The sequence below is a fragment of the Engraulis encrasicolus genome, chromosome 1 (genome assembly GCF_034702125.1).
Source record: "Engraulis encrasicolus isolate BLACKSEA-1 chromosome 1, IST_EnEncr_1.0, whole genome shotgun sequence".
Classification (NCBI taxonomy): Eukaryota; Metazoa; Chordata; class Actinopteri; order Clupeiformes; family Engraulidae; genus Engraulis; species Engraulis encrasicolus.
Window position 1 is genome coordinate 23,229,228 of NC_085857.1, and position 13,741 is coordinate 23,242,968.

The window sequence follows — 13,741 nt, forward strand, 5'->3', positions numbered from 1 at the left end:
AGTGTTGGTGACAGTAAACCATGTATCCAGTTTCATCACAAGTAGTTGCAGCATTTGCTCGTTGTAGCCTAGAACAATTCCAGTGAGGCATATTCTTTTTTCTGTTACTGAATAAAGTAATTTGAGCTTAAAAATGTTGTCTTTACAGTCTTGACTCGTGATTGGACGAAACTATCTGCCAAATTTTAAACGTAAACAAAACAATGTGCCGCTATGTTGCCTGCTGACTGTGTTGAAGGAGTTCCTTTTAAGGGGAAGTCTGCTGATGAACAAAACCAGTTGTGTCCTAGTGCGCAAACAATCCACACAGTACGGTAAAGGTTCGGCATCTCTGACGTCATGGTTTGTATTTGTAAAACCTCCCGGGTCCAAATCTGATTCAAGAAGAATACTTACACCAGCGTAACCAACTCCGCAGGGATGCCCGAGGAGTGTCATCTGCGTTCAGTTACTTAACATAGAACCCTGGGGTAAGTTGACGCGGAGGACAGCGTTTGGCGAACCGGATATAGCACTTGTTGCAACCTCGTCTGCTTAAGTGAGGGAGAATATGGCTCAGGCCAATATTTCGGTGACGGAAAGTCAGTTCAGATGTCCAATTTGCTTGGACATACTGAACGACCCGGTGTCCATACCGTGCGGTCACACGTATTGTATGATCTGCATGAACAGCTACTGGGACCAAGCGGACTCGGGACCGTACAGCTGTCCCCAGTGCCGAGAAGCGTTCAGTCCGCGACCGGTTTTGCGCAGGAACACCGTCCTCGCAGAAGTGGTGGAAAAACTGAAGGTGAACGACGCGCTGCACTCTGCCGCGCCCGAGTTCTACCGAGGCGGAGTGGGCGACGTGCCCTGTGACTTCTGCCCTATCGACGGCAAGCTAAAAGCTGTCAAGTCCTGTTTGGCATGTCTGGCCTCGTACTGCGAGCTCCACGTCGCCCCGCACCGAGAAGTGGGGACGCTCCGGCGGCACAAGTTGGTCGCCGCGATAGACAACCTCGCCGACAGGCTATGCGCCCAGCACAGGCTCGGTCTGGAGGGCGGCGGCTGCGATACCGACGCGACCGAATGGAGCGGGGACTGTTTGCTTTGCGAAACGGACCAGGAGGAGTTGCATCACATAGACACGCAGAGAGCCAGGAGGCAGGTTGGTACCCCGTAATTCACGTTCATATTAATCATGTACGTGTTTATTTGTTCTCTTTACTCGTTGAGGTGGTGTTGTTATTACCCTCGTATGGGGGATTCCTTGTGCGTTACGTCAGTCGTAATGTGTCATGTGGCTGGATGGAGCATTTCGTCGACTCTGCGCTTCTTGGATGGGAGTGAAGCGAGTGAGTCAGGATGCTTGCAAGGGGGCTTGTCTGTGTGTAGCCTGACCTCTATTTTGAAAGCGGTGCCTCTGAAGGACATGCGGTTTACATCCAGCGTCAAGCGCATCAAGCAATTATCTGCCGGCAAGCTTGGAGGGGTACAGTGTTGTTACAGTGAAATAGATAAAATACCATTGCTCAGCAGCTACACATGTTCTGAAACGTTACTGACAATGGTATGGCATTTACTGTAGCCATTGTTACTTGTAGTGTCATGTCATGGCTACGCCTACACCCCCTATGTAGTGCCAGACAGATTTTTAAATGTATTTTATTTTATAGAACATTTGAATTGAAAGCACACACATCTGTGCTCCCAAGTAAAGTGCATCTTATTGATTACACCCTGATGGAGATAGCCTACTCTCCCTTAAGTGCTGTCGCAGACCAATTAAAACAAATCTTTTAAATCACCATCCTCTCTCTCTCTCCCCACACACACACACACACACACACACACACTCAGACACACAAACTGGATAGTTCCACTGGCAGACCGATAATGCACTGTTTGCTGACAAAGATAAATCAACTAGACCAACAACACTGCTATGACATTACAGAGAGTCTTAAGTGACCGATTACAACTTGATCATTACCATTTAGGTTACAACAGGCTTATAACACATGCTCATTGAAGCAAGTCATCTTAGAACACCTGCTTCCCAAAATCAAACCGTCTAGTTCAGATGAAATGTGAAACGCATTGGGTCGAACTAGCGAGTCCTGACTCATAAGTCCTGACTGCACCTGTCCTGATGACTGCACAGTCAACATCTACAAAGAAAGGAAGCTACTTGGATAGAATCATCAACGTAACACAATGGCTTACACTAAATTCTTTTAAAACTTAGCCCCATAATGCACACCGTTCCACCAGTGGAACACTGTAATCAGGACCGTAAAGACACTGTGGTGCCCTCGGGCACTGAACCTCGCGGAGGCCCCCTGTGTGAACAATATTAGTAAAGTTTGTGTAATGTGGTGCCCCCCTAACTGCCTGTAATTGGTTGGTGCGCCTGGGCACTTTGTAGAGAGTTACTTGTGCACAATCCCTGGTGCTGAACAAAAAGATTCCGTATTTTCTGAAAAAAAGGTTCGCACACTCCTTTGGATTTTTTTCTTCTTTAAATTGTTTTTTCTTCTTTTTATTCATTCATTCAATGGCAATGACGTTTCGACCTCTAGGTCTTCCTCAGATTCCAGCTCCTGGGCACTTTGCCACTGGCCCTTACGGATGATCCAGCCATGGCTGTAATAGTCATTGAAAACTTCCATACCATAAACTACCACATAGTACACATGTGTGCGTGCAGGTGCAGCTGCAGCTCTGCCACTGCACTGCAGGTCTATCTCATCACATTGCATATTTTGTGGATAATGACTGCAACTGCTTCATGAACTGCAATTGCTTCATGTCTCTCTCTCGCTCTCTCTCTCTCTCTCTCTCTCTCTCTCTCTCTCTCTCTCTCTCTCTCTCTCTCTCTCTCTCTCTCTCTCTCTCTCTCTCTCTCTCTCTCTCTCTCTCTCTCTCTCCACCATTACTATTGCTCACTCATTCTCTCTCTCTTTCTCTTTCTCTTTCTCTCTCTCTCTCTCTCTCTCTCTCTCTCTCTCTCTCTCTCTCTCTCTCTCTCTCTCTCTCCCTCCAGGCTCAGCTGCAGGATGCCCAGAGGACGGTACAGCAGCGGATGCGCAATGGAGAGAGGGAGCTGGAGGAGTGCCAACAGACCCTGGAGACCCTCAAGGTGAGAGAGTGCTGCTGGCTAGCTAAATGGGTACAGACCAGTGATTCTCAAAGTGTGGTCCGGGGACCACTGGTGGTCCGCGACAGTGCTCAGGTGGTCCGCGAGGGGATTTCTACTTTTCCAAGACTAGCTAGAAGTAGGCTACATATGTAACACAATTACAAAACTAAACATAGCTGAAGTATTATTTTCACCACAAAAAGGCAGGCTTGTAAAGTGAATACATTGCATCGAAATTAGCAGTGACAAATAAGCACCCTTCAACTGTCAATTCAGTTCACAGGTGGTCCCTGAACATTTTTAGGGGGGACAAAGTGGTCCTCAGCATGAAAAAGTTTGAGAAACACTGGTACAGACAGAGAGAGAGAGAGTGGACTGGGCAGCATCAGCGCAAGGACAATGGACACCATAGTGACACTAACCGTATGATTACGTCTCATATCATATGCATGGTTCGCATTGTTTCTATGGTTTGCGTTGTTAACCCATCTCCAGTGGTCCAATGAGAGGGAAACACAGCCCAAGCCAGAGGTGGCATGATGGGATGGAGAGAGGTAGAAAGATAACGGCGGAGGTGTAGAGATAGATAGAGAGTGGATTCTGTTGCTGTTGTTACTCCGTTTGCTGTCTTCGAGTCCGGGCACCTTTTTCGGTCGTTGGAGGTACGCTGATCGGTGGCGCGGCTTACTGTGCCGAGAGATGACTGTGGCTGACGTGTGACCAAAAGTCTCCTCTCAGATGTCATTCGATCTGGAAGAACTATAGGAGAAGGTCACGTCTGGATTAGTGGGTTTGCGGTCATAGCCACTGATTGTCAAACTGACCTTTTGGGTTGGGCTTAGAATAAATTTAATCCCATCCGAGGTTAGTAAGGAGGCCAATCAATTGGCCCTGTTTTCCATTTTAGTATTGATTGATATTGGAATTATGATGTTGGGGTTATTGATGTTAGTGCTGCAATTTCGCTGCATGTTATACTTAGTATTTCTGTGCATGTGGCAAATAAAACTCCTTGTAATCCTCCTAATCCTTGATGTGGATGATGTGAGAAATGTTCCATGAAAGATGGAATGTAGTGATAACTGGCGCAATTAACCCATTGATGCTGGATGTTGCGTTGCACAACATTGGCCCTGGCACCTGGAGCTGCATGCCGCAACATTCAGGGTCATGAGATTTGAGACAATTTTATTAAAAATCTTGGTATGTTAGAGCTGAATGAACAAATTCTAATGCAAGATGAAGGTCTTAACATTTAAATGCAACTTATTGAATGTTGTTTGTGCTTCAGAGGCTAAGATATTTAGGTTTATAGGCTGAGGAGGGCAACTTTTCTTTACAAGGGCTCAGGCATTCAGCACCCTTTTTTGTAGGTGCTTTAGGCGTCAATGGGTTAATCTATTCTTCCAATGAAGACAACATGTCAGAGTTTAAAGGGACACTGTGCAGGAAATGGTCAAAAAAGGTACTGCAACTATGCTGCTCATTGAAACTGTGTTGCCTATTGTCAAATTTGATCTTTACATTAAAGTTTACTGAGTAATAAACAAATATTTTCTAGTATGGTCTAAGCAGACTCATTTTTGCTGCTAAAAATGGCTATTTGTGGACATTCTAAATGGCGGACTATGGGGAAGATCCCCCTTTTCATGTAAGAAAAGTGCAATTTTTCCAGTCATAATGAATACTTAGAATTTGATGGTGGTGGTAAATATTCATGAAACTGGTAACATTAGTGAATGGGCAGCATGAATTCTGGAAATAAACAACTAAAAATCTCACACAGTGTCCCTTTAAAAAAAAAAAAAACATTTATGCCGTCTGTGTACTGATCATTATAGAAACTATATGTTCTATCAGTCTCAGCAAGATGGTAAAACAACACTGTAATGCCTTGTTCAGACCAGGAGCGACCAACGCGAACGGAGCGACTGAAGTCATCATTTCTCTATGGAGGGTGCGCGACCAGCGCTACCAGAGCGAATTCGCCAGGGGCGAAAACCAATTGGAATGTCAATATCAACGAATGTCCCAGGCTGTCAAGCCAGAGCCGTTATGTGATTAGTTAAATCAAATATGTCAATGCCGCGTCCAGAGTGAATGCAGCAAATCCCAGGCGAAACTTCTTTTGCTACCTACGCTACCAGGCCGCGTAGTTCGCTCTTGGTCTGAACGAGGCATAAAGGTACGTAGGGAATGCGTAATGTGGTAGTGAGCGTCCTTCTCTGTCAGTAGTCAGAGTAGCACATTTTCTGCTCAAGCCCATAATGGTAATGGTCTACACTTTGACAAATTGAAAAGCCAAAGGCATTCAATTGCGGGTGTATTTTACCCATCTAAAGAACAGGAGAGAAAGACAGCCAGAGAGAGTTTTAAGGGAACATAGATTTCACTTCCAAGAGGGAAATAGTGAAAGAGGCAAATAAAGAAATGAACTAGGTTTACAGACATAATAGATACACAGTCATGTCCATGTAATCACTTCACTACTACGCTCACAACAGACCCATTCTTTACAAACAATTGAAGCTCACAAACCGTACTCGAGTCAACAGCGGCCACTTGGACGCCACAGGAAAAACAAAAAAAAATCCATTATCACTTGACTCACTGATGGCTCCCAACAGTTGGTGCATTTTGTCTAATGCAGAGCAAATCCCTGTCGGCTTCCTGCCCTCTGAGCTCCAGCAGTGTGTTAGGACAGTGTTTCCCAACCAGGGGTACGTGTACCACTAGGGGTACGCGAGCACACCTCAGGGGGTACGCGGAAAAATGTAATAATAGCAAATATATTGAGTGTAGTCACATTGGTATAGAGGAACAGAGCATGTGTGAGGGAGAGGGGGTACTCATCATATGACAAAATGGCTTATGGGGTACGCAGGACAAAAAAGGTTGGGAAACAATGTGTTAGGAGATGAGATAATTCAGGAAGGGCTTTGGGACGTCTGCTGCTCACCACAGCTGTGCAATCTGACTGAGTGACTGGAGCCAGTGTTGAATATGACATTAGTGTTACAGCGCGAATAGACCAGGTGCGATGCGATTCAAGCGACAGAGTGCAGCAGCAAGCGATACGAGCGATTGAGGAGACTAGAGTATGTCCGTACAGGCAGAAGGCAAAGCATTCAAGCATTCCCATTGGCTGTGGTCACTGACTTCTATACAGTCATTGGCTGTCGCGGCTTGTCGCCGAACCGCGTAATAGAAAGTTGAAAAGATTTCAACTTCAAACTGTCGCGCTCGTCGCGCAAATCGCTCTAGTCTCCAGAATCGCTTTTGTCGCGCGACTCAATACAAAGTCAATTACTTCCGTCGCTCGCCTCGCTCGCCTCGCCTCACCTCGACGACCAGCACGAACAGAGCAAATTCGCCAGGAGCAAAGCGAACTGAGCGACTAGAGAGAATTTTAACGATGAAACGTCAACTGATATTATAGTAATGAGCTATGCCACGGTTGGGCGAAAACCAATTGGAATGTTCATAACTCCGAATGTCCCAGGCTGTCAAGCCAGAAACCGTTATGTGATTAGCTAAATCAAGCATGTCAATGTCACGACCAGAGCGAATACAGCGAATTGAAGGCGAAACTTCTTCTGCTACCTCCGCTACCAGGCAGTGTAGGTCGATTTTGGTGTGGACAAGGCATTAGTCGCATTTATATATAGGCCTATCATTGTAATAACACGGCACAAAAAGTTCAATTCCACTTCTTTTTAGTGTAGATGAGTTGGCCGGCAGGCCCGTTGACTCATTGCTAAAAAAAAGACTCAACTACTGTACATCAGCAGTATTGCTATGGCATTGCCAACTCTTCACTGCAGGACCATAAATTGTCCACTGCTAGTACTTAACTGGGAGTGTGTGTGTGTGTTTGTGTGTGTGTGCGTCCGTGCGTGCGTGCGTGTGTGCAGATACTACTGGAAGAGCTGTGGGATGTCTGCTGCACTACACAGTTGTTCAGACCGTCTTGAGTAAGAAGTCTCATTGGGTCACCATGTCCCAAATTTTTAAACTAAATTGTTCACTATCTTAGTTCCATTTTGGCTCCGTACACAGTTCTCTTCATACTGAACAACAACACAATTTAGAGAGTAAAGATGTTTATCATCAATGTCTTCCCCCCCTTTACTTGATTATGGAGTTCCGTGTCTTGAGATAATCCAGGCTGGGCTTTGGGGTGTCTACTGTTCTACACACACAGCTGTGCAAGCTATGAGTGATGATGAGTGAGTACTCTCATTTGTTCATCAGGGTCAGGACCTTGTCCACAATGCTTAGTCATTTCAAAGTGGACTTGTACACAGGATTGAGTTACACTGTTCTTGTTCAAAGACTTTAGTTGTGAGCAAATAGAGATTACAACTAATTTATTTGAATTGGGAGAGTAACTGATTGGATGAGAAGCTTCACAAATAAATTGTTCTTGATTGATTCTCTCCAAATTACAACAATGGACCATTAAATATGCAATACATTTTGATTAACCAGAGTGCTGCTGATTATGGGAAAATGGGATTCTTATTTTCCATGTGCAACTTGATATGGAGCCTAATGTTGTGTGGGGATAATCCAGGAAGGGCGCAAGGCATGTCAGCGGAATACCACAGCTGTCGAGTTCTGATTGAGAACATTCACCTGTTCACTAGGCTCATGTCCAAAATGCTTAATAATCTGTGCTCACAGAGAACTCTGGGACCAAAAACAATCTAGTAGATGTTAAATTGCCCTAGTGTTGGACCTACCGTGGCTGATATGGTATGGCACTCGTCTACTACGCGGCCGACACAAGTTAGATTCCCGGCCCGGGTCCTTTGCTGGCCCTTCCCCGTCTCTCTCTCCCAACTCGCTTCCTGTCTCTACTTCACTGTCCTGTCTGAGAAAAACAATAACAGAAAATACTTTTTTTTAAATGCCTGAATTGACACTGTTTTTTTAAACTCTGTACACATTGCACCATACAGCCAGGTGAACAACAGTAGAACTTGTTTTGATTAAGCCGTATAACCTCTGAAACACCTGTTCACTAAGGATGTGTCAAAAAGTGCTCATTAGCTATAGCTTTGTTCTAAAGACGGTATTAAAACCACTATGTTCTTCTCTGACTGAAAAGAATGCTCATCTGTTCCCGAAGCTAGGGGTGTGTTTTAAAAAAATGAAAGGTTATTCACTGCATTGTGTCCTAGCACACATTGTTGTCAGCTACTGGTAGCCCCTTAATGCCTCCAGTGGCACGCTGTAATAGCCATTAAAACGTTAGCTACCATAGTGCTATTTTGCTATTAGCACTACAACTTGGTAATTGCCATTCTGGTAATTTTATAACGCTGTGTCTTAATGGGTTAAAGGTGCACTGTGGAATATTTTTAGCAGTTTATTTCCGGCGGGGTTGTCAGTCAAGTGCAAAGAAATCCCGCACACTGTCCATTCCACCAACAAACTTTAATACAACGTTTCGGTCATCCGGCCTTCTTCAGGTAAAGTTACTTTACTTGAGGAGTTATATGGTTATTAAGGTCATTGACCCAGTTCAGCAGTATTTCTACAGTTATATGGATATTAAGGTCATTGACTGTATTATACAACAGTTCCTAATACAGTTAACGTGTTTATTAGGTCTTATCTACATTCTTAGAAAGTGTTGAAGTGTTACACAAAGTAATGAATGTATTGTGCCCTACTTTCACAAGGTCTCGACATTGACTTTAATCTTATCAGATGCTCACTCTGCATAAAGTTTGATGGGTGGTGAGATTTTTTAGTTGCAAAACTAACTGTACTTTGGTCATACTAGTAAATATTAGTTTGATATTTAGTAAATATTCAAGATCAAATTTGGCAACACGTAGCACAGTTTCAATGAGCAGCATTGTTACAATACCTACTATCCTAAACCCTTATCTAAATGCTCACTCTGCACAAAGTTTGAAGGGTGCTGCATGTGATGACGTCATACAATTACTTCAGGCGTATGTACACATCACACAGCCCTGTGGAATGTATGGGGCGGAGGTGGGAGAAGGTGTGGTCGCTGGTATTTGGTCTGTGTTTAAAGAGTGGTGTACAAGCTCAACTTGAACTTCATTCTGACTTCTCTGCCTCTCTTGTGACTCAATGCAAAAGGAACTAAGGACATGGTTACATTCTTTGGTTACCCTTTATTTAATGGTCCTTGTTACAGTGTATCTTCCTGCTGATGCGCAGTGTAACAAAGTGGGTTAAGTCGTGTAACATTACACTTTCCCACCCTGGAACACAGCGCTAAGGTTCAGATTAAGTATACGTATACAATGTTAGTGCGTGGTGCACTGCGTTAAGGCAGTCATGTCATATATGCTGTTATCACATAAAGATAAAAAATGATATATACAAAGTAGAGATGTCCCGATCCAGGTTTTTGCACTTCCGATCCGATACAGATATTTTATTTCACATCCGATCCGATTCCGATACCGGCCGATACCGATACCGGCCTATCAGAGTATTTTAGTTGAAAGTTATTTAGCCTACTTAATTTGTTGTCACAGTCATGTTGAAAAGGGTTTTTACTCTTAGTAACAACTAGAGAACTGAATTAGGTGAATTTGAGTAATACACAATGGTTTCTAATGAGAAGCTGACCTGTTTTTTCAGATATTAATAAACACAAAACAGGAAAATGGATCGGACTTCTGGATCGGATTTTTCCGTGCATGCCGATTCGATACCGATCCGCATTTTTTGCCAATATCGGCAGCCGATCTGATCCATCCGATCCGATACGACAACCCTAATACAAAGATAACAAAGTATACGTATATGTACAATGTTACAAATGCATAATGTCTGTCTATGCAGTGGGTGGTAAAATAAAAATACTCATACTATGTTCTTGAGTAAGTAAGTTGACTTAAAACAGTAACTGTCTGTAAAACAGTAACTCACAACATGAATGTTTGTGTGACAATGAAGTACCCTCGTAACTGTGCAAATGACAGTTAGGAATCAGTGTTACCTATTGTTCTTGTAGACAATGTTTGCACACAGTTCTCAGAGCGTTCCTTGGGGCTTGGACTTTGTGCGGTCGCCAAGGGAGTATTCATACAACAAGGTTAAAGCGATGGTTCGGAGTAGAATCACCCTAATGCCATTTGAACCGTGACACCCATCCACCTTTACACCCGAAGTGTTTTCTGCCGCAGGCTTACATCAACAGAGTTGCCGTGTTATTCGATGTTTATTCCGGTTAGCTTGACTCAAGCGCATATGGATACTGGGCACCGTCTCCAAACTTTCCCCACAAAAATAACATGTCATGACACCAAACTTCTGCAGTAGCACAAATATGGTCTGTACTCACGAAACAAAGCATTTGGAAGTTTGGAAATAGTCCAGGAGTTTATTATTATCAACACAAGCCGAATAGCTTCTCTGCTGCTAAAGCTGCGCCAACGTTACTTCCGTCATCTAAGACAAGCATGTAAGAGTCCTCAACGAAGCTCATAATATGCACAATGAAAAGTGAATTCAGCATCAGTATTGATAACGAAAATCATTGTCTAATTGATAGTAGGTAAGATTTGAAATATCTTTTAAGTATTTCCTTGAAAATATAAGCCTTAATCACAATTCAGTGAAAACTTTTTTAACACTCTCGTCTGGAAGTTTGTTGAAGACTTTTACGGGCTTGTCTCATATGACGGAAGTAACGTTGGCACAGCTTTAGCAGCAGAGAAGCTATTCAGCTTGTGTTGATAATACTAAACTCCTGGACTATTTCCAAACTTCCAAATGCTTCGTTTCGTGAGTACAGACCATATTTGTGCTACTGCAGAAGTTTGGTGTAATGACATGTTATTTTTGTGGGGAAAGTTTGGAGACGGTGCCCAGTATCCATATGCGCTTGAGTCAAGCTAACCGGAATAAACATCGAATAACACGGCAACTCTGTTGATGTAAGTCTGCGGCAGAAAACACTTCGGGTGTAAAGGTGGATGGGTGTCACGGTTCAAATGGCATTAGGGTGATTCTACTCCGAACCATCGCTTTAAGTAGTACTGTATTCCAGGATATGTTAACTTTGAGGTAGAGGTAAATCATCTAATATAAGAGCACTGAGTTCTAATTTTCTTAAGTGTGTGGAGCGTCCTCTTTCTAAAACTCGAACGCATGTGTGTGGGCTGTGGTGTGTGTGTGTGTGTGTGCGTGTGTGTGTGTGCGAGCGTGTGTTCGTGCGTGTGTGTGTGTGTGTGTGTGTGTGTGTGTGTGCGTGTGTGTGTGTGCGAGCGTGTGTTCGTGCGTGTGTGTGTGTGTGTGTGTAAACCATCCTAATAGTCTACATCTGAGCTTTCCTTGTGTGTGTCTCTCTCTATTTATATATCCCCAGTCCTCAGCATCGTCAGCACGTGAGGCTAGCGAGGCCCTGTTCCTGGAGCTGGTGCAGCGGGTGGAGCGCGCGGGGCAGGAGGTGCACGCTCGGCTGGAGGCGCGGGAGCGGGCGGTGGTGGGCCGCGCCGAGAGGGAGGCCGAGGAGCTGCGCTCAGAGCTGGAGGAGCTCCGGAGGCGGGAACAGGAGATGGCCGAACTGATGCTGACCGAGGACAGCGCACACTTCCTACAGGTAAATGGGATCCAGTGTTTCTCACAGAATTTGTTTAAATTATGGGGGCAGCCAGGATTTTTTTTGGGGGGGGGGGATTTCACGCGGGCCATTCGGTGCGCGTGGAAATTTACGTGCCGTAAATGCAAAACGGCAAAACAATGAGTAAAGTATGACATTGGCGCATGGACAAACTATAGGCCTACATTTCAGCCATTTATGTGAAACACGGGGATCAGATGGATGGATGGATAGATAGACAGACAGACAGACAGACAGACAGACAGACAGACAGACAGACAGACAGACAGACAGACAGATCCCAGTGGTTCTCAATTTTTTTTTGAATGAACGACCCCTGGACATTGCGAACCAACTTTCCGGTTCGGGAGTGCTAAGATCAGTGGCTTGAACACGCCGGCCGGTTCGCAATTAGGGCACCGGCACAGTTCTCAGTCGGCTTGAAAGTGCCTTCAGAGAGACAGACAGATCAGAGAGACAGGTAGATATGGACATGGTTTGTCCCAGATTTGAAGCTATGAGACGTTTTCTCTGAGAGTATGTAATATATTTGTGATTTGTCAGCAGAGGTAATCTCGAAACCATCTCAAAAAATTGTTGTAGTAAAAAAGAGTGCTTCTGGACCTTCCTTTTATTGATAACTGAGCTACCTGGGATAAATATTGTTTTGGACCCACGGTGGTGGTCTCCCATCTCTTTCTTAATATTTCTGATTTTATTATGTGTGAAAATAATGTTAAACAGCACAGAGATCCCAACTATGCTGTAAATACGTAGGTCAGGAGTGTCACAGCCACCATTTCCTGAAGTTTACAAAAAATACGTAGCTGCTGATGGATTGGACGGATGTTGGCAGAAATCCACTAAATAAAAGCACTTTATAATTCGGTTCATCCATCCCACTGATCAGTCACATAGACATGGACTGGGGCAATAAAACAAGTAAATGACAAACCCCCCTCCCCCAGATCCTCATTGTCTCCAAATAGTTGTGTAATTCTTCTGGAATCACCTTGAATGAGCCATGTCATACGACGAGTTCTGGGCTCATTTCTAGGATGGTTTCTACGCCAGATTGATATGAATCTATATGAATGAGGGCCAGTGTCTCCAAATCGTTGTGTAATTCTTCTGGAATCACCTTGAATGTGAATGTCTATGGCTAACAAACAGCAGTAGTTTGATTGGCCAAGGCAATGCAGAAAAAAATTAAACCATATTGACAGAGGGTTGGCAGCACAGCCCTCTGCTATTATACTGTATCTGAGCCGGATGATGCCAGGCTAAACTTTTCATGTCATAGTGTGGCTCATCAGGGGTGCATTTCTCGAATACGTTGTTGGTATCTAGTTAGCAAATTGGGTAGTTGCCAAAGGGAAGTTGTATTGAAAACAATGAAGTAGCTAACGTAGTTAGGAACTATGGTTTCGAAATGCACCCCAGTCCAGCATATTCTTATTTTGTCATCCTTGTTCAATGGCCATGTGCAAGATGACATTTAATATGACATCACACTCAGAAATTAGAATAGACTTACAAAATAAAATGGGAAGAAAAGTTTAGCTGATAAGTAATCAGTTACAAATATGTTGTATGTAGGGAACTACAGATAAACATCTATTAGCACGGAACCCCGCTCCTATACCTTGCATGACTACACCACCTGACATGTGTTAACTGCCTGTTACTGGTTTCTGCTTGTATGAGCCCCAGCGCACCCCATGTTGCATTTCAGATCTGTTTGTGTGGAAACATATCGGTGTCACGACGCAATAACACTTTGGAAACTATAGATAACATCTATGCAGGGAATTCCACTCCTACCTCATGTGACTACACTGACTGACATGCTATAATTTAGTAATTCTAAAAAAAATGTTTCTGGTTCCCAAATGATTATACCAAGTATGCTCTATATACTCCATACCATCTATAGGCCTATACTCCATACCAAACAGCAATACTTTTTGATCCATCCAAATTGCTAAATTTGCATTGGGAATTCTGAGAACACCTAAATA

The 13,741-nt window shown here is 43.9% G+C and overlaps 1 protein-coding gene across 1 annotated transcript in view; it reads left to right on the plus strand.

The window, feature by feature from the left end:
- Window positions 1–271: 271 nt before the first annotated feature.
- LOC134456614 (E3 ubiquitin/ISG15 ligase TRIM25-like) overlaps window positions 272–13,741 on the plus strand; it is a 38,732-nt gene continuing 25,262 nt past the window's right edge. The window contains exons 1-3 of the mRNA XM_063208034.1: window positions 272–1,147; window positions 3,026–3,121; window positions 11,487–11,720. Coding sequence (XP_063064104.1) covers window positions 551–1,147; window positions 3,026–3,121; window positions 11,487–11,720 — 927 coding nt within the window. The 5' untranslated portion in view covers window positions 272–550. The remainder of the gene's footprint in view (window positions 1,148–3,025; window positions 3,122–11,486; window positions 11,721–13,741) is intronic.